Source organism: Antedon bifida, chromosome 6 (genome assembly GCF_963402885.1).
Source record: "Antedon bifida chromosome 6, ecAntBifi1.1, whole genome shotgun sequence".
In the NCBI taxonomy this organism is placed as follows: Eukaryota; Metazoa; Echinodermata; class Crinoidea; order Comatulida; family Antedonidae; genus Antedon; species Antedon bifida.
This window is the reverse complement of record NC_136231.1, coordinates 14,927,656-14,954,000: the sequence shown is the minus strand read 5'-3', so window position 1 is coordinate 14,954,000 and position 26,345 is coordinate 14,927,656. Positions and strand designations below refer to the sequence as shown.

Genomic DNA, 26,345 nt, shown 5'->3' with positions numbered 1-26,345 from the left:
AAACATAATGTTAAATAAATACCATTATATAGTGTATATGTGCAGGGATATAGATAAGGGTTTGAACAAGTTTAGGGTGTGAAATACTCAGGGTGGATGGTTAAAAAAAGTACTTTCTGATGTTTCTTGGCCGAGTACTGTGTTGAATTAAGCTGGGTGAAAGATACCTAATTCATTTTAAGCTCAATTCTCCACCACATTTACATTCTTGTGTGTGCATATTATATCACTAATAATATCCCCCCCCCCCCCCTATATAACACCACATTATTAATCTGTGGGAGTATTATCAATGTATAACTTTCTCTTCTCCTTCCCAAAATTATGTCCTGTACCTCTCTATAATTTGCTTCGAAAACTTTGCTTCGAAAACTGTGTCATTATTAAAATCTCAAAATACTCACTTAGCAGTGATCTAGTTGCTATGGCACCAACTAATTAAATTAATATCCTTTTTAAAGATTTTGAAATTGAAACAAGCAATTGGCAAACCAATATCTGGTTTATAGTTTAAAATCTATTAACTAGTTTGCCGTTCTAAATTTCTTGCACAGTCTTGTATTCTGAGTAATATGACATTTAAAAGAGCTTATTCTGTAATTTTACTGTATACATTTAAAAATGTTTATTTCAGTGCTTTCGTCATTTAAATTAAAGTAACTATATTATTTCAAATATATATATTTGTTTCATACATTTATAAAATTCAATACTGACCTTTAAAAGCATGGGAAAATTTATTTTCTTTATTTTTTATAATTTTATTCAAAAAGGGCCAACCAATATTCAATAAAAGGCTGAGATAAAATAAAACAATGAATAAAAAACTTGAAAGATGCTTGCATATCTATCAGTTAGCAAGGTATTTAAATTTAAACTATTCATTTGTTGTAAGTGCAATGTGATGTACACTATCTAGAAGAAATTTTTGCTATAAAAATATTTTCATTTCTAATACACATTAAAATAACTTTATTAATTAAAACTATAAAAATATAACTAATTGGTTATAAATGGTAATAAAAGTACAATTAAACGCTTTAACCAGCTGCTTGCTGGTAGGAATACTGGTATAGTTCAAGTTGTTTTTAGGAAATTGAAAGTGAATTAGAATCGTTAAATACAAATCAGTATGCATACTCATGCTTCTTGTCACGCAAACATTAAATTACTAGTTAATGTCTGGGAAATCAAGTATGTGAGAGAAAATTGGCTTCATTTAGAATGTGATCATGAGACGCATCCACTTTCAAGCTTAGATGTCCTAAAGTAGACTTGCCCTTAGTCTCTAATTTTTGTCTTTTTTATGTTGTTAGGATTCTTTTACTACTGTATGTGCATAGTGTCATTATGTATGAAACGGCGCTATGTGTGTCAAAATATCAATTATTTGATGACGTATTAGACCAGCCCAAGGGTGTCAAGGATGACTATGTTACGAAACAATAATCACACATTATGGAATATGCCATTTGAGTGCACATTTCAAACTTTGTATACTATAATATCTTACATACTCCAAGACTTTTGTATAAGACTGCAATATATTTTATTAGCTGTCACATTTTAGAGTGTAATACAGATTTCCAAAAATCAGACAGACGTCATTAAATGTTAATATCATATTTAAAACTGTCTGACACCTGATATAATATAGTTTACTAAAGTGATATTACTTTTGATATCGATATATGATGTGGAAATGTGACAGTTTGCAAGAAATTTAAGAAGATAAAATACCATATAAAAAAGCTTCTTTTATGTTTTATCAATATAAATAATGAATAGTTTTCATTTTCTATTACTTCACAACATATTGGTACTCAACTGCAAGTCTCAGAACGCCAATAAACACTTAAATACAAACCAATTTAAGTCTAGTATCTCATTTTCTCCTTGTCATTACCCTGGGGGTAATATAATACATACTGTAGCTTTAAAAACTAATATTTTTTTAATCACATGATTTATACTGGCCAATCATACATCAGATTATAAAGATCCTTAAAATCAAATTGAAAGCATGTTTATGAATGTATTTATATTAGTAATCAAAACTCAACATATATTTTAGTTTAGGAGTTTTTAATGTTACTATCATCAGAGGAGATTATTTTATTTCAACTACATCCAACAGCGAAAAATCGCCAATTATATAGGATGCCTTATAAATATTAGATATAAATATACATTAAAACACATAAAAATACAATATGAAATTTACAAAAAGGTAAAATTAAATAGCTTTAAGAACTTCAGATTTAAAAATTGACAAACTGTCAAAAAAATATTGATAGTCTTATCTTTAATAGAAATTGAATTGTAAAGCTTGAATAATCTTTGAATAATAATCAGTCATTAGTTAAAGATTGTCTCCCTGAAAAAATATTAAATATGCCATTTTAATGTAATATGTACAGTAATAGTTTAGTTTGACCAAAAATTGGATTGAAACAAAAATTATTTACTTGAAAAAACTGTAATTTAAAGCAAACAATAGTCAAATTGAGTGAAAGTCGATGGGTTTTTTGGCAAATTTAAACTGTTTACCTGGTCTTTCTTTAACTGACAAACTTTTTGTTTTATTTATTTTTTTTGACAAAAGTGATTAACTTTATTAAAACTGCAAAATGACCTATTCAAAGTCATTTGTCATTAACCTTCATTTTTCAAGTTTTTGATACATCTTAAAAATAATCTGAACAAGATTTGTCACAGGACACAAAAAGTGCATTCACTACTCCAAATTAGATGATGCGCTCGAACACAAACTTTTATATCTGATATTTTGTGGAAACACGACTTTTGAATCATTTTATTTGTGTGTGTGTGCTTTTCTGTTTTTTTTTTTTCATTTACATTTTTTAAAATGTTAATGGTTTTTTATATTTTGCAATTTTTTTTCTGTGAGATTTGGTATCTTTCTTGCTACTTTTGTAATTACAGTACATTGTGGTTTAGATTTTTTGCTTTAAGCGGAGATATTTATTATTTACACATATCGCGGATGTAATAATTAAAACTTCAACGACGCGATGTTGATACGTGACGTAACAACTCGTGAAACATGGTAAAATTACTGCTATTTTTTGCCCTTTTTTAGTATTATGGATAAGGAAATTTCATTACCAAGAGAGAACACTACTTGGGAACCAGGAAAGATATATTCTTTTATATAAAATCCAAAGCAATATTTTTTTTAAATGTTATTTTCCCCTCAGTTAGTGCTTATTTCGGCCTTCAACAGTCCAATTGACAATATCTAATGATATTTATACAAGCTGAAAGTTGTTTCAAGTTGATATTTCCATGGTTAGTGACTCACAACATTAAAGTAACATCAATAAACCCTGATAAGTTTCAAGCAAATTAAATTCTTTCCCAATCAAAATGGTTTGTTTATAATTAGTGAAGGTTAAACTTTTCAAAGATAATAAAATTAAAAAGACACAAAAACAACTTTCAAATTCAATGAGAAAATTCTATTGAATAAAACCTAATCTTAGAAACTTATGGAATAAATAATATTCACCTGATTGTATCCATGTCATTTGATTGGTAATTATGTTATCATGTGCCGTTCAATATTCCTTTTATTGCACACTAACAATGCTACTGTATTTAATGGTTCTTATCTATATAATATATTATAAGACTTTTTTGGAAATTGGCTCCGCTTTGTTATTTAGAACATTCAAAGTTTTAAGTTATTAAAACATTCATTATTTATGTATTATAGATGGAGAAGTATCCTATATATTTAAGCTTAGAGTTTGCAAATTTTCTTTCTTCTTTTTTTGTTTGTACATTTGTTGATGTGAATGAAATTTCCGAAATAAAAAAATAAATAAAAATATTGATAGGAAGGAAATGACAATTTGTAAAAATTATATTAATTATGAAATTATTTTTGTAATAATTTAAAAACCATGAAAGCCCTGGTGGTATAATGACATTTAAGAAAAGCAAAACAAGTCCAAGTTCGAATCTCATTTTTATCAACCCCACTCTCCAAAATGTTATCATCTATACCATTAACACATTTTCAACATTATCTTGTTTTAAAGTTTCTCCCTTTACTAAATACTTCTATAAATAATATTATTCGAATTCCGAAATGAAAAATAATAGAATTTCTATTTTTAGGGTAAAGGAATGAGAACGTTGAACCTGAAGAAACCACTTCAAGTTTAATGAATAAAGATGTCCTGAAGTAAGGTTTCAAGGCGAGGAAGACAAAACAATAAAATGGCACAAGATCACTAATGATTTGCAATTTGACAATGTGCCATTGTATGTTGAAACGCCTTGAATCGCTCACATTACCGCCTTAGGAAACAGCCTAATCACACATTTTGAAAGATGTTTTCTCTCAAAACTGGCAAACCAGTAATCTGAGAAATACTCAATTAGGTGCATTATTATATGGTAGTGATTGGGGAATTGTAAGTTAATTCCTCCACCGTGTCTATAAGCGCATCAGGATTATTTTTTACTTTGCCGCAACAAAGAACAACATCTAACTGTTTCAATTTTAGATGCCAACTGGAGAAATTATAAGCCCTTGGGATGAATAACGAACATTGACATTTCTAAGCAACAACATTTTTTGGTATTTGGGTATATATTCCTAAGTGTATTTTGCATGAAGAAATAAATTATGTTTACCATTGTAAAAAAACATATTTTACCATCATGGTAAAAAAAAAACCCACTGATACTGCTAATGTAAAAACATAAATCTATCGTCACACCAAAGATGAAACAATAGGGATACGACTATTGTAGCATTGAATAGTACAGGCTTACTATAAACGAATACTCTATAGCAAGAAGAATGCATAAAAGCACATATAGTTAAGTACAGTGTATTATTTAAGACCAACATCAAAATGTTACAAGATAAGAACATTTCTGTTTGGGGAGAAAGTATGCAGGGGATGTACTTCCTATGGATCAGCCACTGGGAACTATAGTCATCGTGAACCTTTCATAATCATACCGTAATAGCTCATAGAAGAATGTTACCATACTTTTTTAGCTACTACTTTGGATTACTGTAATGTAATGTCCAATAATCTAAACACACATTTGGCTACTTAAGTCATTTCTAATCAGGAAGAGTAGTGAAATCACAAACAGAACTACTGTTGTACATGTGGGCTACATCAGGTTTCATTAGAATATCAGCTTTAAAATAATCAAATTAGCTTATCATATACCTGTAAATAAGCTTTTTGTGACAAACTTGGGAAAGTCTTTCACTAAATTAATTAAGTTATGTATTATAAATGTGTTTGAACTTCCGTGAAATTAAGGGCTCGAGCACATACTGTAAAAAAATACTGTAAAAATGGAAAAGTACATGTATTCGAAAAATACAATGAATCTTAGAATTTAGAATTGATTTTTACGATGCATTTGTATTGCTACTCTTATTTCAAATAATACAGGTTTTTATCCAGCTATCATAATAGATATTTTGTATTTTGAGTAATTTGTTTTTATTTAAAAAAAGGTACCATTTGATGCCTTGCACTAGCAGCGATTAAGTACTAGTCCTTTACAATGTCAATAATAGATGAACAACTGTGGTCGATTTGAAGAGAACTTTTTCAAATGACATGACATTTGAATAAATAAAAATATAAACATTTAGTGCTATTATGAAAAAGCAAGAAAAGTTTTACATTGGATCAACCAACAATACCTTAAATTTAATGACGCAAACAAACTGTTACACTTTGGTGTTAAGAGGGTAGTTAAGATGTGAATAAATTGGAATCAAACCTACTATAGTACTTAAAGAGTCATGAAAAGCTAAAATATTCAACACCTTTTTAGTGATGAAGAAAAAAAAACAGCTGCTTAAAAGTACATATTAACTTTAACTAAGGTTAAGTAGCAATAGTAAAAGCAATGGGTTTGAATGCAATCCAATACTACAGTTCTTATACTTTGATTTTCTTTCTTTGTTTACCTAGGATTTTATATCCCAAAGGTCCTTTTTGCAACATAAATAGACTTAACAGCTTATACAATGTTATGAATATTTAATTCTGCCTAGTAAAAGAACTTCTTTCCCTCATTTTATTACAATTTGATTGCTGCCCAAGGCTGATATTTTCCTTCTCAAATTTGTGATTTTGGCTTTTCAGTTATTTTATAGTTTTATGTCTCAGAATTATAAATTTGCAGTAAAGGAATGAAGTTCAGAATGAGTATTAAACGATAAAGTGGAAAGAACAGATTAAAGAAAAATGTATTTCTTTGTAAAAAGAAAGCACAGGGTTGTTTAAATATATTAAAACTTTCGTTTGTGTATTATTTTCACATAAACATGGTTACACATGACAAACTTCACTTGTGCATAAATATATCAATATCTGTTCTGTATGCTTTTTTACCCTACTACAAATGGAAAAATACGTATGCAAAGACTTTTAGCTTTATAAAAAAAAATGTCACTTTAATGAAACATTTTAATCTCTTATTAAAATCAAAGAATTCTACTGCTTGGGGACCAAATACTGTATGGACAACTGAAATAAATCGTAATACTCTACCTGGGTTCCATCTACTGACATGGCAACCTTACTGGCACTTGACAGAACCTCGATTTCCATTTCACGTGGGATGTTTTCTAGGTTATCCTCTTCTGCATCTTCCTCATCTAGGGGCGGTGCATTCCGTGGAGCCTCCCTTGGATCAGTTCCACCTAACAAAATATAAACACAACATTTTAACAATATTTTTCCTGTCTTTAAAAATACTCATTACTCAAGACAAATTTAGGAGATAGTAGTATTTAGAAAATCTTTATGCTTTAGAAATCATTGAGAGGATAAAGATACCCTGGAATATAAGCTCACCTCCACATTTAAAATAATAAATTAAAGGCCAGCCTACAAAGGCCTGCTCCTTGGATATAAACACCACCAAATTTGATTCAATTTGGCGAAATCCGAATTGACTATAATACTGTATCAGTCCCGTAGCCAGAATGCATCAGAGGGGGGTTTTCCTGACACCAATTATTTTGGCTGGGGGCCAAGGGGCCGCCAACGGCCTCCTTGTCGGGAGCTTTGGCTCTCAGAGCAATTTCGGTTGTTTTAATCAGCTTACAGACACATTTTTTACCCACTAAAATCTGAGTTATGCAGAGAAATTATATAGTACACTTTTTTTAGTACACTTACACGATTTAAACATAGTCAATGAAAGTAAAATGGCCAAAAAATCTGCTATAATTGGGGGGGGGGGAGGGGGTCGGGGTGTTGGCCCGAACCCCAAAAAACCCCCCCTGGCTACGGGCCTGTGTATTGTATGAGTTTAATTTTAAAATGGTTTTCACACACAGTTATTTATATTATATCCCATTGCTAAAATCTACATTCAGAATCTGATAATTATTTTCTATTGGCAGCTGTTTAATATATAATCATATTTCAAATATAAATGTCTACCTAGAGGCTTTAAAAAATATATTTATTCTGTGATATTTATCTTATTGACAGGAAGCAAACCATGATAGCACATGACCTTGACAAAAAGGGGGACAGTTGTTAAAGGCATCATATTACCCCCAAATGTGACCTGGTTCACAGCTTGACCTTGCATGATACAAGCACCCTGGACATACTGATTTCATAACTACCAAACAATATAATAAATTACACAAATGCACACATACAATATAACATCTATTATTATATCATATAAAAATTATTATATTGGAGAACATTAGAACATTTTTAATACAGTAAATCTATCAGGATCTCTACAGGGTTTTGGAAGACAAATTGAGATATAATGTTTATCTACTTGATCAAGTAGATAAACATTATATCTCAATTTGTCTTCCATGTCTTTATTTGGAGTTATCTGTTACCTGCAATTCTTGGCGATAAGTGAAACATGTGTGATGAATATCAATACAGTCTCAAATCTATAACACTGGGGGTTTAGAACTAAGATTCTTGAATATGGTAGACTAGTAGTAGTACAATTTTATAAAACTAGCAATACATATTAATGATATTACATTAAGGTAATCAAACATCAGCACAAGTTTAAAATTGCCTTTTAAACAGTACAATTTATAATATCAGTATTTATAAATTAGAAGTTGTAATGCCTCTTGACCAGTATCATCTGCTAATGACAGCATGAATTATAGGCACAATCAAATTAATAGATAGTAGATCTTGAACTTTGTTCGACAGACATATTAAACTGAAACGGAAATTGAAAACTACTAAACACTCTGAACAAAAAAACTTGATTCTAAAAACCTTATTATAATTACTAGGGAAAAAGGAATTCCGTAAAAAACCTTTGTAAATTCTTGTACTGGAAAGCTTTTCTTTGATTTTTACTCATACTGTAACACATAATGTGAAAATACACAAATCAAAAGTGGTGCTGGTAGTCCAAGTGCTAGCTTACCTGGATAAACCGACATTGGCATATTCTCTCCTACCTACATAAACTGGTTTTAGGTTTTACTACATCATTGGTGGATTGTTCTACATAAACGGTTGTTTAGACATTACCTGGTGTTTTTTTAGGGAGGTTGCAAAAACTACAGACAGTAAATAACTATACATGGCGTATACAATCGTGTAAAATCCCATGCTTTCCAGGCGCCTGACCACACAACGTTAGTAATTATTACATAATCTATTAAAATTAAATAATTACATAAATATATTAAATAGTTAAAATAATTGACATGCTATAATTAAATTAAAAGTTGAATTAGGTCAGATATTTCTGATACCACAAATTTGTGAGGTTCTAATATTGCAATTACATAAGTTAAATTGCATAGCTCATCGTGGTAGGACTGACCTATATATACAATCTATTAGCAAGTGAACAGCAGCAATCTGTATGTGATGATGGAGGCTGAAGCGAGCTTGTACAATACATTCATATCAATATGAATTTAGAACAGAAGGAAGATTTACGATACTCCAGGTACAATGAAAAAATAGATCTACACATATTTTTATAAGCAACAGTTTATATTAAAACGTACCACGATTGTTTGTAAAGGATGCTAGTTTTAGTAGGACAATTTGATTTTATTGTTTACGATTATGGTATTGCATGCTTTTACTGCTTGCTTTACCTGCATATTAAAATTAACATCTTCATGTTTCTGCTGCAAAAAAACTGTGTGAATAAATTACCCTTAATTTCTTGGCAGAAGAAACAGGACACATTTTCAATAACCGGTTAAATGGCGTTCTAAAAATAATGGTTTAAACCTAATCGATAGAGTGTTACTGTTATCACTGTTCAATTTTAGCTGCAATGCACAATGGGTTATTTGATTAATAAATAGTTAAACGCGAGTCAACTAGCATTGCATTTTGGGTAATGTTAACATTTTTAGGAGCTCAAATTTAGCAGAAATGTTTTTCGATATTTTAAAAATGTCTATTTTCCGAAAGTATATTCGGCGCTATGCAGTAGAAACAAACCAAACTCGAAAGAGGACAAGAAAATACAAAAATCATTCTTTTCTTCTTGAAATGCGGTTGATGATTGTAACTCATTGATTTAAGTCCAAAGATAAAATGTGTTCAATCGATAATCCTATTATATCAAAGAACGTCTAGAGTATAGTTTGTGAGACAAAATATTCATCCACATTCTGAATAAAATATTTAAATTTCTATCTGAAATAGTAACAGTCAACGTGGAACAGTAGAGAATGCATTAGCAACACTTGAAATTTTATGATAAATATAAAAACTCATGATTGAAAGTGAATTACAATGCCCACGGTGATCACAGGCTAAGTCTGCTGACATTAAATGTATTATTAAGTATTCACCTTTATATTGAAAATACAAATAGGTCTACAAAAAAACCTTTATACCATGACCTACATGTAATAATTATTTTAGCAATATCATAAATTGACACATTTGGGAGGTGAAAGGGTAACAACGTTGTGATGGTGATTTAACATTAAAGAAACTACTGTAGTTGATACCAACAGTATCTGCTACCTGAATGTGTTTTAATACATTATGTTTATTAGAATTTTAAAGCTTGTCAATAAATAAAAGTTATGATCCATAATTTATTTTAAATAGTTGTTGATATCCAATAGAAAATAACGATTTAATAATATATTATTCTACAACCAATCATGGTTTCCTGTATTTATTACTTAAAGCAATTAAAACAATAACAAACACTCAATAAAAAATACACAGCAACTTTTGTGACAAGTGAATGATTGTTGATAAAATCTTATTCCAATAAAAAATGTTCATGGGCGATAAAATCTGAAATTCTGAAGCAGATTTTGTTCTGAAGGCTAAATTATACGCTACATAAAACTGGAATCAAAGTGTGCTCAAAAGATTACTGTTTATGTAAACAAATACTTAACTTATATCATTTTATCTAGTATTATTTCTCAAATGGGGCTATTATTCTGAAGGCTACGCAAACAAGCAAGCAGACAAAAATACATTTACAGTTTTACTACATAAAAGTAATTCTTTCTGTAAACAACTGCTCTGTACTATGGTAAGTCAAAAGTTCATATTTTTCATTAATAAAAAAAAGTTGCAGCAACTGCTGAACATGGTGTTTACAGTAAATTAATGCCCCTAAAACCTCTTAAAAATAATGATGTAAGGATGCTTCATACTCCATAGTAAAATTGTTGTGTAAGTTAACTACAGTAGATTAAAGACCCCTTACCTACAATTTGTGATGTTTTGTAAAAATAATACATATATATTACTTTAAAAACATTAAACCAGGTCATTCCTTGTCTTAAATGTACGTTTTATGGTAAATTATGACAAAAAGTGAGAAACAATGCGAATACCCAACAATGCACTACCTAAGTAGCTCGCGGCGAATGACCTCTCGTGGACAGTCTTTAGGCATGGCCTAGCTAGGCCTAGTTTTGTAGGCCTAGCTGGTAAACATCGGTAACGTACGAACATCGTACGCTAGCTATATACCTAGCCTGACGTAGTATAGTTGCTGCATTAATTGTCTTTCTATTTTTGCCAGACTCCGTTGATACAAATTGGAGAAAACCCGGTATTTTCGCTGAAAAATTAGGAGTCTTCCATTTGTTTTTGCCTCACGATCGATTGAAAAGTGGGTGAATTACAGAAGAAAAACAAAAATATCAATCCGCGCGCAATGCATTTTGGGATTTATAGCAGGCCGCTATAATTATTAGAATCGACTAATTTTTCACATTTTTAACCGTTTAAAGACGGAAAAAGTTAGCGCAATAGGACCATATAGTATTATTTTTACATTAAAATAGTTTGTGATCTTAAATTACATCTAAAAAACGTAGGGAAGGCGTCTTTAACTTTTTATCTATATTGTATATATGGGACATTATAGTGGCAAAAAAATACAATACAGTATAAAAAAGGTTCAAACATTTCTTCATGGACCTATAGAAAAAAACAAACAACCTTTCATTTTCAATCCTCTTTATAATTAAGGTTTAGCTTTAATATTAAAAGAGTGTTTATATTGTACTTTTAGTACTACTTTAGTACCTCTATTGAACGACCACCGTCTCTGTTAAGGGACCGCTTCTCATCGTTTCAAAAAAGAAAAAAAAAAGCCTTCCTCCAACAATATCACACCTCTCAGCAGTGATGACCTCTTGCAAAGGACCACCTTAAGAGAGACGGTGGTTGTTCAATAGAGGTGGTCAATAACTAGAGGTCGTGACAAGAGATGGACAATTATGAAAAGTGTGGTTGTTAAGAGAGGTGTTCGCTTATGAGAGGTGGTCGATTATTAGAAGCGATCCCTTATAACAGAGATGGTTGCTTAGGATATGTGGTCATTTTGCTTACGAGAGGTAGAAAGACTGATAGCTAAGTAAAGATTGATGCATTTGCACATGATTTAGACATTTTTGTAAAATGTATAACATTTTTTACATTAATTGGCGATAGGAAACTACATAAGCTGAGAGGCAATTTTCGTTACTACATAAGCTGTTGACCATTTCTACATTAGCTGGTGTTGATTTTTATTTACTACATAAGCTGTTGGTGTTTCTAAATTAGCTGGAGATTTTACTACATTAGCGGTGGATTGTTCTACATTAACGGTTGTTTCGACATTAGCTGGCATTTTCTACATTAGCGGTTGTAACATTAACAGGCACTACTAACAAAATATATTCTTTTAAATAACTAAAGAAAGTTAAAATATAAGATTTTAAAAAGTACCTCATCAATTTATTTTACCTTAGGGGAGCATGCAACCATGCCGCAGCCGCACCTGCCCAAGCCACCCTCACCCCTAGACCCGCCCATGACTCACTCAAATATGGTAGTACTACTCTACAGCTAGTTTGTGCAAAGTTTTCAGAGGTTAACAGTTTATAAGGAGGACTAGGTCATTTTCAGATGGAAAATCAATCTTGGGCTCTTACTATTTAATATTAAGCAAATGGAATGAAGATAGGATTCTTAATTAAGGCATCAAATAAAGGAAATTGCTAAGTTTATAGAATCGATAAAAATGCAACCTGTTATTGCTTGACATCTACAATCCTTATTATCAACCTTAAACACAGTCATCAGCCATGAAAGACAATTTGAACCACAATGTTAATAATGTACATTATAGTTACAGTAGCATCATTAGTTTTAATTCTAGGTATTTATCATTTGTGGATAAGTATAGAAGATGATGATTTGTGATTATAAACAATCGACATAAACAGAAAAAAATATCCTCCCCTTACATAATGATTATGAAACATTCATTAAATTTAAACACAGCTTCTGTTCTAGATTAAACTCTATGAATTAATCCGGTGATTCAATCTATGAAATCAATGAAGGCTAGACAAAATGCTAGGCCATTAATATGCAGATTTTATTGGAAGTGGAGGTTTATAACTAGTACTGAACCACTCGACTGTCTTGTTAAATAGAACAGTCATTATCTGTATAATACTGTACAAGAACATTGGATTATAGAATTGTTTGTCTACATAAGTAAATAACATATGACCATACAGTACATTTTCCTTGTGGATTTTGTAAGTCATTAAATCAAATTAAAACATTAACAGATATGTTTGTGAATGTCAAGGTCAATTATTGATATTGTTACTAAAATTAAATGCATTAGAATTGATGGACATCAAATGATAGTATGTCTATCTCAAACTCAAAATAATCCAGGACAAGTCTATTTTCATGAAAATGATATTTATAAATGATCACATTGATCTTAAAAGGATACACAAATAAGGAAGGTTTATTGTTTGTAACACTTTGAGGCTGCAACCACACTGGACATTTTCTCTAAATGTATTTGTTTATGTCTATCTATTGGTTCCATCTACATGTCGAAGGAAGGAGGTCATGCTTTGCCAGTCGTCTCTATACAATGCTTGCCTCACACATCTGTAATAACTCTTTGATGTCATCAATCCATTTCTACAAGGTCTGTTTCTTTGTCTTCTACCTTATTTTTATATTCTTCCTGCAAAATTCCTTGTCATATCATATGTCCAAAAAATCTACTATTTCTTTTCCTAATAACTCTCTTTGTTGCTCAAGCAGAAAAAAAATATTATAACAGGAACTTTTTTACAATGAAACCAGACTAATTATTCTGAACTAAAAAATGAAACCTACTGACTGTGCGCTTGTTCTCTGATGATGACTTCAAATTGATATCTCCAGATTGTTGTTTTACATCCCAACTGCATTGTGGGATTCCAAGTTTCTTTTTATCCAGCAGACTTGGTAATTACACATCACCATAATGACCAAGTATAAATAATACTAGCAATTATACTTTTTTTAAAAACTAATTTTTAAAATTTTAAAAATTAGTTTAAAGCCTTCTCAGTACATAACACCCGACACCAGTATCTACCTATACTCACCAACCTCCACCCCTCTTCAACAACACCCCATACTCTTTTTTAAAAACAAATTCTTTCCAGTGAAGGAAAAATTCAATTCAACTTTAGCTTCAAATTGAGAGAGATAGGCCTAATAATGGTACGTTGTAAACTGTGTAAATGAATAGGTGTCATATTGGCTGATAATTAAAATATCTAATTTTGATACTGCAGTCCCCAGCCTTCTTTCTCCTCTCACCATCACAGCCACAATCAACAAACCTTAACTCCTCCCCTGGACAGTTCAAATGTAGTAACTTTTCCTAGTACAATTCCAATCATATAGGCTACTTCATTACGCCAGTATTTTCGCTCCTCCTCCTCCCCCTCCAAACATACCCCAGATACTGGGTGATGTGTTTAAGACGGTTCCAGTACAAATTATGTTAGCCATCACTCCCAACCCATAATCCCTCAGTGGCAGTTTTCAAATAAAGTTTCATGGTGATAGGCCTACATCCCCACCCCAAACTCCTTCCCAGGGATAATTAAAATACTGTAACATTTTCCAACCACAATTCTGATCAATTTGATAGCCTACTACCTCTAGCCTAAGCAAAATCCCCACTATCGCCTGAACCCCAACTCCCACACCCTATCTCCCAACTGGTTGCATTAAGAATGAATTTACCAAAGTTTGGGGTCCTAATTTAGCCTAAGGAAGTATTAAACTTAAGCATTCTGTACAACTGTTTCCATATCTCTTACCTTCAACAATAACTTGCTCTCGTAGACGTTTGCCGGTGTCCGCAATGAAGACAATGTTGATGACCACTGTAATGAATAACACCACTACCAAGACTAGCTGCAAAATACAATAAAAACAAATCTTGTATTTAAAAGTAAATTAAAATTTGATCGAGTTGTTTGTTTACTTTGTCATAATAATAATATACAAATTCATCTAGGGTGTCAATTACCAAAAATCGCCTCACTGTGACTGGGACTCATGTACTTAGTGTCGGAATCCAACCCCCGGGGGTACGGAAGCGTGGCGCTTGATGTAAATCCTGGGGAGAACACTGAGTGAGCCTTGCCATAAAGGTCATTTATGCAACTGCCATCAGTTTGTATGAAAACAACATTTTGTTTGGGATTTTTACACCAAAACACAGTCAACTCTTCCAATACTGGACAGCTTTGGGCTGGCCTAATATGTTTGGTTTCTCGGAAAAAAACCTAGTATTCAGAATGTTTTTTTTAATGGGAAAAATTAATTTAGTATTTTCTGGGCCTCAAGAAAGGCTGGTTTTCAGAGAGTCAGGTATTGAAAGAGTTGACTTTATCTCATAAAATAATAATAATAGTTTTTGATGATGATTGAAATACAAGTTTTACTTTTTTTTAAGCTTTAACTTAAACCTGACACAGTATGATTAGGCCTGAACCCAGGCCTTATATTACTTGACATTGGCATATTATTATTACCATGATAGGGAAGAGTAGATTAAATTCTCCTAAATGCATTAGGATCATAGTATGAGTTCTCTCAAGTTACTTGCTTACAAAAATTGCCCTAGTATCTGATTCAGAAAAGTATCTGCGATTTTGCATTATTATCACCCTTCTAATTATAAAGGATTAAGTTATCTGAAATCATGCCTTGAAAATATCAAATACCAGAAAGTTCCTCTGTTGTAATAAAGACCTTACGATACTTAAGAACTAAGTTACTCTGTAATGTTTGGTTAATTTCATCAAAATTAACAAGACAGTTTACTTAATGTTCTTGTTTAAAGAAAAGTTTATTATAAAAACATGTAAAGTTTAGTAGACAAATTATATTACAACTAAGTAATAAACATTTTAATAGAGACATCACAAGTTGAGTAACCAAGTGTACGAAGTATTCTATAATTAAGACATGCATCAATAGGAAAATTTGATACTGTGATTGCTAAGAAGCAAGGGATTTTAAGCATTTCTTTTAGCTTTAAAACAACCATTAGTAGAAATCCAAGTTGATCTATGTTGCAAATGAATCTAAAATATACAGAAAACATATACAGAGTAAGTATTAGGAATATTATAAATGTGGAAGTCTTTATGAATTGTAGATAACACAACGACAACAAGTCTATACTTTATGCAGCATTATGACCGCAAATTCTTTGTACAACCATTATTGGACAATTATGGATCTAGTTAAGGTTTACTTTTCTTCTGCATATTTAAATTTTTTCCTGCCTTTTGCTCGTAATCCTAATTACCATAAATTCATCTATTCATCATCTTCAGAAGAAATGGAGATCTTGGATTTATTCAACAATATATTTTAACTCAAATTTGTTTCTGTTCTATTGCATTTAAGTAAACTACCAAATACACATTTATATGTATATTAATTTTAAGCGACTGTACAGTGTTCTAGATACATCTAAAAAATAATAATTTTGATCAATATCAGGATCTATAGGGCTCGGCAATTTGCTAGTAGATTTAAAAGAGTTACTTCTATTATAGTCTAGCAAATTAACGCTAATTTGCTTTCTTGGAACTTTCATAGAACTAAACCAAAATTTGCTAGTGGATACAAACATTCAAGACTTAGATGTATTGTAACAAGGCCAACAGCCATTAAGTCGCGTGCTACAATGCATAGTGATACCGGACCGACAGACAGACAGACAGACCGACCGACCGACATAGTGAACTATAGAGTCGCGTCCACGCGACTAAAAATTAAATGAATGAAAAACAATTCTGTCTGTCTGTCCAGTGATCGAATAAAGCATTTCTCTATCTCTTCTACTAGTTACTGTATACCCAGAATCAGTACAGAGCAGTGTTGATTCCAAAAGAGTTCAAGGTAATAAATAAAACATGCATCATTGTTCCACTTTTCTTTTTCCCAATCAATTTTTTTTTATGATATCGAATATGTGATTTGTGTCAAGTAAAACTGGTTTAAAATTCATCATTTGCTTACTTTTAAAATCTTGAGACAGTTGTCACTTAAAGACATTGCTTATGCTTATGTTTGACATACTTACTGGTAATTATTAATGAAAACATGATATGCATATTCAATTTCACCTATGCTCAGTATTTGAATACTGTGAAAAATCTCCCTAAAATTCTATTAAAATGCATTCTGAAAACTGCACTTTCCAGAAAGCTGGGTTTTCCAATGACCGGCCTAGATTTTCCAGTAACATTTCCAGTAACATTTCCAGAAACCTAAACATGATTGAACCGAACAGTGTTCAATGTCAGAGAGTAGACGATGGTGATTTTTACATTAGGCTATTGATGCCTACTGTATCTTTCCAAGTGGGGTTCATTTGGCTAGCTGTCAAAGCATTCCAAAATATTAATTCTGAGAGTGAGAACAAGACTATATTTTGGAAGGTGATTGGCTATAATGCATATGCTAAAAAGTAAATCTTGTTCATCAATGGTTCTTTTATTAAATGTAGGACAACTAGCATAACACAGTGAACCTACCATTAAGTGGAATTGATGACTATGTGTGACCACATGCATGAAAACATTACTTACGAAAAAAAAAAACATTTTCTGTATTAATGTTGTGAATTTAATTTGTTGTATGTATGGTACAAATAATTTTTTTTTAAATTAAAAAATACTAATTTATAAAATTGTGACATAGAAAATTTTAAAAGCAAATAGATAATTTTAAAAAATGTATATCATTACTACTTTATTTCTTCTTAGGTTTAAATTGTATTGTTTTAAAAGTTAGACTGTGATACTACTATAAATTCAAACATTATTATTATTCATGAAAGAAAAATGTTTAAATAATATGTATTAAGATTTTTAAATCTCTCTTACCAAAACAAAATGCAAGTTTTCAGAATATAAAATGGTAATAAAAAGAAAATTAAATGAAATGCAACATTGTACAAGTTTCAGACAACTTTAAATGATATAATCTTTATATTTTAACACAAAAAGTAACAAATTCAAAAACAAGCAATTAGACCATTATGCATATTTTATCATTTAATATTCCTTGAAAATAATCCCTTATAATATGATAAAATCTATTTGATATAAAAAGTAATTCCTCAATTAAAAACAAATCAGGTTAAATTTAAGAATTATCATTCCACAGATAGGTAGTTAACTCTAGTTAACTATTAAGATATGAAGGTTATTTAGGCACCTGTTGCAAGCACCCCATACTAGCAAACCAGATCAGAAAAGAAGCCGTTAACATACAAATGGTTGTTGTAATATACATTATCTATCCTATCCATTGCACTTCCTACTGGGTAACCCAATAGGAAAATGATCTTTTAACTCGGGGAAAGACATTCAAAACCATTAGTGATTGTGAGAAACATCAACTAGTCACGTATTGACCATGACATGATTGTTCTAGTCTAGCTTTTTTTAGATACTAATTATACATACTTTTTGCTGTAGTACTTTTTTTGTAAAAGGAAAATTTTAACAGAATTTCCAGTATTTAGAAAACTACCAAAAAAAACTTGTTTTAAATATTTTTTGTTATCAATTTTATCAATAATAATGCCTCATAATATAAATGGCATGAATATCTGACTAACTCTTTGTAGTGATATTAATCCACAATGAAACCAAGAATCAGTTTTATCTTTACCAAAAATTAGGCTGAAATTAAAAAATGTTATGTTATCTTAAAATTGGTTACGAAAACTGCAGTTCTTATAGAGATGTCGATCCTCTATTACATTAGGTTGTCGGTTTTGTGTGCTACTGTACAAGATCATTTCTAAAGTACAGAATGTTATAAACTGGCTTTATTCTTGATGAAAACTAATGGATGGAATAAACTTTTTTAAACTGCTTGTACAGTACATTAAAACATCCATGATTCGTATTTACTCACATAAAAATGTAGAGAAGAAATTTAAATGTCATTTTAGTATGGCTCCATCTTGATATTGTGTACAAAAGATGATTTCCAATATTCATAAATGGCATTGTATGTACAATAATGGATATATAATAAAATGCGAAAGCTGTAAAACATTTGAAAATTACAGGTCTTTGTTTCACCTTATGCACGCTTTTCTATCGACACACAATTTCAATAGTTTTGCCGACACACAGCTTATTACATCAGATGGCATTTATACTACAGTACGTTAAATTGTTCAGAAACATTGACATTAAGCATTTATTTTCAGATTATTGTCGCAAGCCATTGTTGGAAACAATCACAATGTAAATTTAAAATTGTAATCACTTCTAAAGTAATACCAAAGAATATATATCACAATATCACTGTTTGGATATTTAATTGTTCGTTTCATGCAATTTATTTAGTAAAAACTGTCAAATAAACAGTTCGCTTCATCCACCGGGCGCTACCGGGCATGTTGTTGTTTATGCGTTTTCACGAAGGATAGTTTAATAATATTTTTATATTTAACTTTTTTCTGGTAAAACAAATAAATGTTAATGAAATTTAACATGTATCCTGTTATTAACATGAAATTTATACTAATTTACATCATAAAAACAATACTTAATTTACCGGACGTAGATTAGTATGCGGCAATGTATTGTTAGGCGCTCTGTTCTTTATAGGGCGCCATATAAAAACTTGTATAAAATAGAATAAATAGGGAGCTTTCAATTTGCTATGACCAACAACCAATCTACATCATGTTAGTTTGTGTGCATGTGGAGGTATTGGGACGTGTGTCCTCAACCTACATCATGTTAGTTTGTGTGCATGTGGAGGTATTGGGACGCGTGTCCTCAATCTACATCATGTTAGTTTGTGTGCATGTGGAGGTATTGGGACGTGTGTCCTCAACCTACATCATGTTAGTTTGTGTGCATGTGGAGGTATTGGGACGTGTGTCCTCAACCTACATCATGTTAGTTTGTGTGCATGTGGAGGTATTGGGACGTGTGTCCTCAACCTACATCATGTTAGTTTGTGTGCATGTGGAGGTATTGGGACGCGTGTCCTCAACCTACATCATGTTAGTTTGTGTGCATGTGGAGGTATTGGGACGTGTGTCCTCAACCTACATCATGTTGGTTTGTGTGCATGTGGAGGTATTGGGACGTGTGTCCTCAACCTACATCATGTTAGTTTGTGTGCATGTGGAGGTATTGGGACGTGTGTCCTCAACCTACATCATGTTAGTTTGTGTGCATGTGGAGGTATTGGGACGCGTGTCCTCAATCTACATCATGTTAGTTTGTGTGCATGTGGAGGTATTGGGACGTGTGTCCTCAACCTACATCATGTTAGTTTGTGTGCATGTGGAGGTATTGGGACGTGTGTCCTCAACCTACATCATGTTAGTTTGTGTGCATGTGGAGGTATTGGGACGTGTGTCCTCAACCTACATCATGTTAGTTTGTGTGCATGTGGAGGTATTGGGACGTGTGTCCTCAACCTACATCATGTTAGTTTGTGTGCATGTGGAGGTATTGGGACGTGTGTCCTCAACCTACATCATGTTGGTTTGTGTGCATGTGGAGGTATTGGGACGTGTGTCCTCAACCTACATCATGTTAGTTTGTGTGCATGTGGAGGTATTGGGACGTGTGTCCTCAACCTACATCATGTTAGTTTGTGTGCATGTGGAGGTATTGGGACGTGTTTCCTCAACCTACATCATGTTAGTTTGTGTGCATGTGGAGGTATTGGGACGTGTGTCCTCAACCTACATCATGTTAGTTTGTGTGCATGTGGAGGTATTGGGACGTGTGTCCTCAACCTACATCATGTTAGTTTGTGTGCATGTGGAGGTATTGGGACGTGTGTCCTCAACCTACATCATGTTAGTTTGTGTGCATGTGGAGGTATTGGGACGTGTGTCCTCAACCTACATCATGTTAGTTTGTGTGCTTGTGGAGGTATTGTGTCCTCGCTCCTCATAAATCCAAAGCTCTTTTATTATTAAATGACTGAGCAGTAACAGAATTGTGTAGAATTTCAGGTGAATGGTCCATCTTGACCGTGAAATGACCATAATTACCGATTAAATAACATTTGATACTCATTTTCAAATCAGGTAAGAAATCTGCTCATATTTCAGTTTTACATTTCATTTACTGTCATAAAGTAATTTATTGTGATGCATATCAAGTTTAAAGGCAAAAAGAGGGAAACTTATTAAACCATCCAAAGAAAAGGCAAAAATATACTTGAAATAATATCATATATATACACAGTAAAAACTGTCTTGAAATGCTATGGACTAGATGCCACATACAACTTTGTGTCACCAAACGCTGTTCATTCGTCTTCATTGGTCAACAATGAACCAGTATGATATATCATTTATTTATAAACAAGTCCTTGTTTCTTTTTCTTTAAAAGACACAACATTTTTGTAAAAAAAGTTGAAATTGCAGGAATGATGTTGTGCATTGAAATGAAATAGTGAATGGACTTTCTTTTTCTCGGCTATATATTTATTTCATAAACAATGAACATTGAAAAAGGCAACACAAGAAATTGGTATAATGTCTTTATTGCAGTTTTACGGTTTATACTTTGACCTTTCATATTTACTGATTATACTACGAAATTGCATTTCTTTTAGTCTAATAATATCGGCTTTAGCAAATGTTAGTTTTAGAAGTAATGCATAGAGTACATGAGTGATATTAATTGCAAATGACTGAACTGGATGTGCTGATTGAAAACAAAAATTGGAGATGCTCTCCTTTCTCCTTTCAAAAGAGATTCACTTATTACTTCAAAGAAATGTAGGTCTATTACAATTGATTTTTTATTATTTTTTAATATTCATTCCCCGTAGGTTTTGCTTAATAGCAATGCTCTTAAATATGTGAAAGTAGAATTTATAAAAACAAATTGCAATTCAGTGAAATTACTTATGCCTATTTGGTAAAAATGGTAATTATGCAGATCATTAGATAGGTCTAGGTAAGTGTTAGCTAACTACGGTCAGAAATGCATATTATTTTAAAAGGCATTTATTTTACTTTTATCTACAACAATATGTTTAAAGAGTTAACCTTACTTAAAATGGAAATTGCAACAGCAATTTGTAAAAAACGTTGCTCTCTTAAAAAAGCATCCTTGAATAAAGTGTCGCACAGAAGTGCCATGAAATGTTATTGTAGATATAGTTTAGGTTTAAGGGTTAGGTTAGGATCTATGATACAGGAACACATGGAACATATGAGATGCTGATGCTCATCACCAAATTTGCCTATAATATCTGGACAAATTTATATACAGTACCAAGAATCAGATGTGATGCTGATCATGACTTAACTCGGGCAATTGCTTTGTCTTGCAATGCAGTGTAGGAATGTTGAAACATCCACTGCCCGTGAATGCACTCGAGTAGATTATATTTTGCACAGAGGTACTCATACATGCTGTATTCTACTCTCTGTATGTAGGGTTAGTTACATATTTGGTGTTGCACATCAAGAATGACCCACTAAAGTCCATCGACTGGTTTTCAGTAAACTGGGAGACCACCTTACTCTTTTTGAAGAATGTGCGGCTCTCATTGTGAAAGACTGTGTGCTATCTCCATATAGTCCACCTTGCAGGTGGAAAACTCGGGAGAGCAACAATGTAATTTGAACCGTGGTGAACCAAAGGAACAGTCTTTCACGGTTCAGCACACAACACAGTGACCACCAGTTTAGCCAACTGCTTAATATGATGTTACATTACAGTCGAGTGTACACAGCCTGACCCGTCTTGGTACAGTATTCGAACCTCGCCCCAGTGGTAGAGACTCGTTCATTCAGTTGGCTTGCTTGCCCACCTCCGACTAGTTGCCTAGTCCGGTGCTACTCTGGCCAATGTCGGTTTATCCAGGTAAGCTAGGCACGAAATAGACTACACAAACCAAAAGTGGTGTTGGTAGTCTATAAGTGCTAGCTTACCTGGATAAACATCATGTCAAAATGGCATTGGTAGAATAATGAGCTGAGATGCAAAGCACTGAGCGATGTGCATGCAATGAGCGGAGATTGTTCCAAATGGGTAGAATTAAGCCTTGTTGTACGTAAGCCTGAAGTTGAAGTCAGGTTGCAAGATAGTGACATACTGTAAACCTACAGTAGCGTACCATGATGTCAGTGATTACAAATGCATTTCAAATGTGCAACATGCACATAAAAATTAGATTTAGCACCCAAAAATGATGTGTCAAGAGTCAAATTATTTATGGATTTGATACTTTTTACATAATGTTGAAGACATCAAGTTATTAGTGCCATAGTCTCAGTAAGTTACAAGTATTACATGCATCAAAGACCTACAGTATATTGAAATTACAGTTGAAGCTTGTCTATACATATTGCTCTTTACATCAATCACTAGAGACACAGGTGTTTGTGAAAAAGGCCTATGGGAACAATTTCTTGTTTTGGTTCTATGTCAGATTTTCAGGTGTTGCCTCTAGTTCACTTTAAGGTATTACCTATCATACAATTTAATAATAATATTAATAATAGTAATGTAGAAATGTAAATGTAATACCGTACAATTTAGAAACAAATTATAAATTGACTTCATACAGCTGAATATCATTTGACAGTGCTTGTTTTTTATACAAATAAAATAAAAGTCAAGTAGGAAAACATTGAACAGATGGACAATGAAAAATTGTAAAAAAATAAATATTGAAGAGGCTTGAGGTATGTGGGCAAGTTCCAGATGGTTTACTTTAGCTTATGATTGTACTGTATAACATGTGTTACTGTAAATGTGTGGGTGCACAACCCAATTATTATGAATGAAAATTCCAAAGACAATGGTTTTATTTTATTTTAGACACCCCCTCATTTAAACAAACAATGAATTTACTATATTGAATGAATATTGTGGTTGAAACGTAAAATGGCTTTGAATGAAACACAGAAAATCATTGTAATGATACTACATATATTCTACCTATGAAAATGTCTAGTGGCCAAGTCGTTGTGGTGGAACCCTTGCCTTTTCTACAGTCCTAAACAAACATATTTCAAAATTATTAGGGGTATTCTGGAGATTTTTTCCACCAAGAAACTTCAATAGTCCAGTTAAAAAAATAACTGTATCATAATTTATTTATACTAAACAATATGTATTACAATATTAATCCAAAAATATACTGTTACTAACTTAGAATCATACAAAACCCTTTATATTTTTAGAGATCAAAATAATACAAACTTTCTATATTGTATCATTTTATAATATTTTAAGATGATAGCATAGATCACATTTAATTTATTATTTTTTATTAACTCCATAGAAATGATAAATTTGAATGCCTGGATGAGAAAGAGCAGTTTTTTTCAATACCCTAAAGGAACATTTTGCAGTTGTTTCTGTCATACAAAATCTCACGTGTCAAAAGTAAAGTATGCTCAATAAAGGCATATTATTATTATTTTTACTTCAGTATATTTGTGTCTTTTTTTATGATATAAAAATCAGTGAAATTGTACAGTGTGGTAAATATGTCTAAAGGCAAATTTGAAAAAGATAAGTGTATACACACATCTCCCTTATCATACATACTCGGTAGACATGTTTTACAGTCATACTGTAGAAAAGCGCTGCAAAAACATCGCAATTCTGTACAATGGAGATTTTTATTTATGTCAAATAATATTAACTTCAATGTTTTAACCATGAATAAGAACACCATCACAACACCAAATAATTCAAAAGTATGACTATCTTGTTCTTTATGGCTGTAAACATAAAAATGTTAGAAATAATTAACATAGTAGTATACAGTATACGACAAGGGAAAGATTCCCAAAGGTACAGCTAAATAGACAATTTATCATCCACACGGACAGAACACCTTAAATATGAGACATAACTGCCAACATGTTTCACACATTGATGACAATCCATCTACTCTAGCGAAGTCTTTTCACGATACAATATTTAAAAACAAATGCTACCTATCAAATTGTTTCAAATCTTTTGCAGACAAATTTCTTCCTAGAGAGTCATTAAGCATACAAGTTTCTCTTATAAGCGCAGTAATGTCTTAAATTTTGACGTTTAAATTATTTTTTTCTCTCTACTGACACATTTAATAATGGGGACGTGAGGATATGCTACAATTGTCAATCGTCTTTGCTTATTTGTATTTGAAAAACTTTGCACATTACATTGTCTAAACTAATTAGTATTGTCAGTCGATAAATTGTTCCTTTTTTGTAATTTTAAATGCATTGAAGAATAAAATATTCGTTCTGAATGTTGTGAGTTTGCATGACTATAAAGTTAATTATGTTGTAACTATTACATGAATGATTTAAAATGTTCATCTTGTTTTAAGATCCAAGCGAAGAAGTTACGAACTTTAACTGACAGTCAGCAGAGTACTGTAGATAAAACAGGCCACGGGACAAACAGTATATTTATGGTTCTCGTCAGCACCTCTTAAAATTTTGATTTTGGAATGATGACCAGATTTCATCAAGTAATCATCAAGCTGGTCCTACACTCTAACATTACAGAAAGATATGTTTTGTAAAGAGAATCACCGTCAAAATTGTTGTTAAGTCGATTTTCCACTAGGCAAATTAGTCCAAGAGAATTTTGTTTCTACTTTTTGTGAAGGGAAAAATTGGGCAACCAATCAGATGCATTCATGATCACTCATGCTAGGCAAAAAGATCAGAAACGCGATGAACAAGAAATTCGCAGCTACTGTATTATCTCTTGCAGTGGAAAGGATAGCACAATTCTTTTCTATGCGAACATTGGATTGGAAAATCGGCTTTAAATACTGGGAGGAACGAAACATTTGACAGTTGATGAATTTAATTTTAATGGAATTAGTTTTCAACACGAGATTGATGCTTGTCCTCATAACAGCTTAACATCTTAAATAACAATAATTTCAGCTATATCACAAGTTAAGTTTGTCTAGCCAATTAATATAAATTAAAGAATCGATAAATCAGTCATGAAATCAAAGCCTAAGTCAATTACTTGAGGGATCAATAAAGATTAAGCTTATAGTATCTCATCAATCAACTATTTCTTTTTTATAATGTTTATTCAATTTATGATCATTATATAATAATGTACAAATTCAATAGCAAAATACAGAAAAGAAACATCAATAATGTGGGTAATGTCACATGTGACAGGATATCAATTGAGCTAAAAAAGTAAACAGACAAATTTCAATCTATCTGAAAAAATTAATGTCAAGCTTTTGGGAAATTTGAGTATCTAAACAAATTCACACATTAAAAATGTATTTTTAGCATATTGATTAACATGTGTATTATGTGTCATTTATTGTTTTGAATTTTCACTCAATATAATGAATACTGAGTCATTTGTAAAATTGAACAGCTAAAATACTGCATACATAACCTTCAAATTTAGAAATTAGAATTTGGTAAAAAGTGTTGAACAGACAGACAGATAAATATTTACATTTGGAAGTGATATATATGTTAC

The 26,345-nt window shown here is 31.8% G+C and overlaps 1 protein-coding gene across 2 annotated transcripts in view; it reads right to left on the bottom strand.

Annotated features, from left to right (window-relative positions):
- The window catches only part of LOC144845437 (protein O-linked-mannose beta-1,2-N-acetylglucosaminyltransferase 1-like), a 73,354-nt gene that overhangs the window by 21,959 nt on the left and 25,050 nt on the right, over positions 1–26,345 (bottom strand). The window contains exons 4-5 of one of the 2 annotated variants that reach the window (XM_078702777.1): positions 14,654–14,750; positions 6,567–6,718 (exon numbers count right to left, since the gene is read on the bottom strand). In XM_078702777.1, coding sequence (XP_078558903.1) covers positions 6,567–6,718; positions 14,654–14,750 — 249 coding nt within the window. Of the gene's footprint in view, positions 1–6,566; positions 6,719–12,550; positions 12,669–14,653; positions 14,751–26,345 lie in introns of those variants that run through there. The other variant, XM_078702778.1, reaches the window with a different exon arrangement.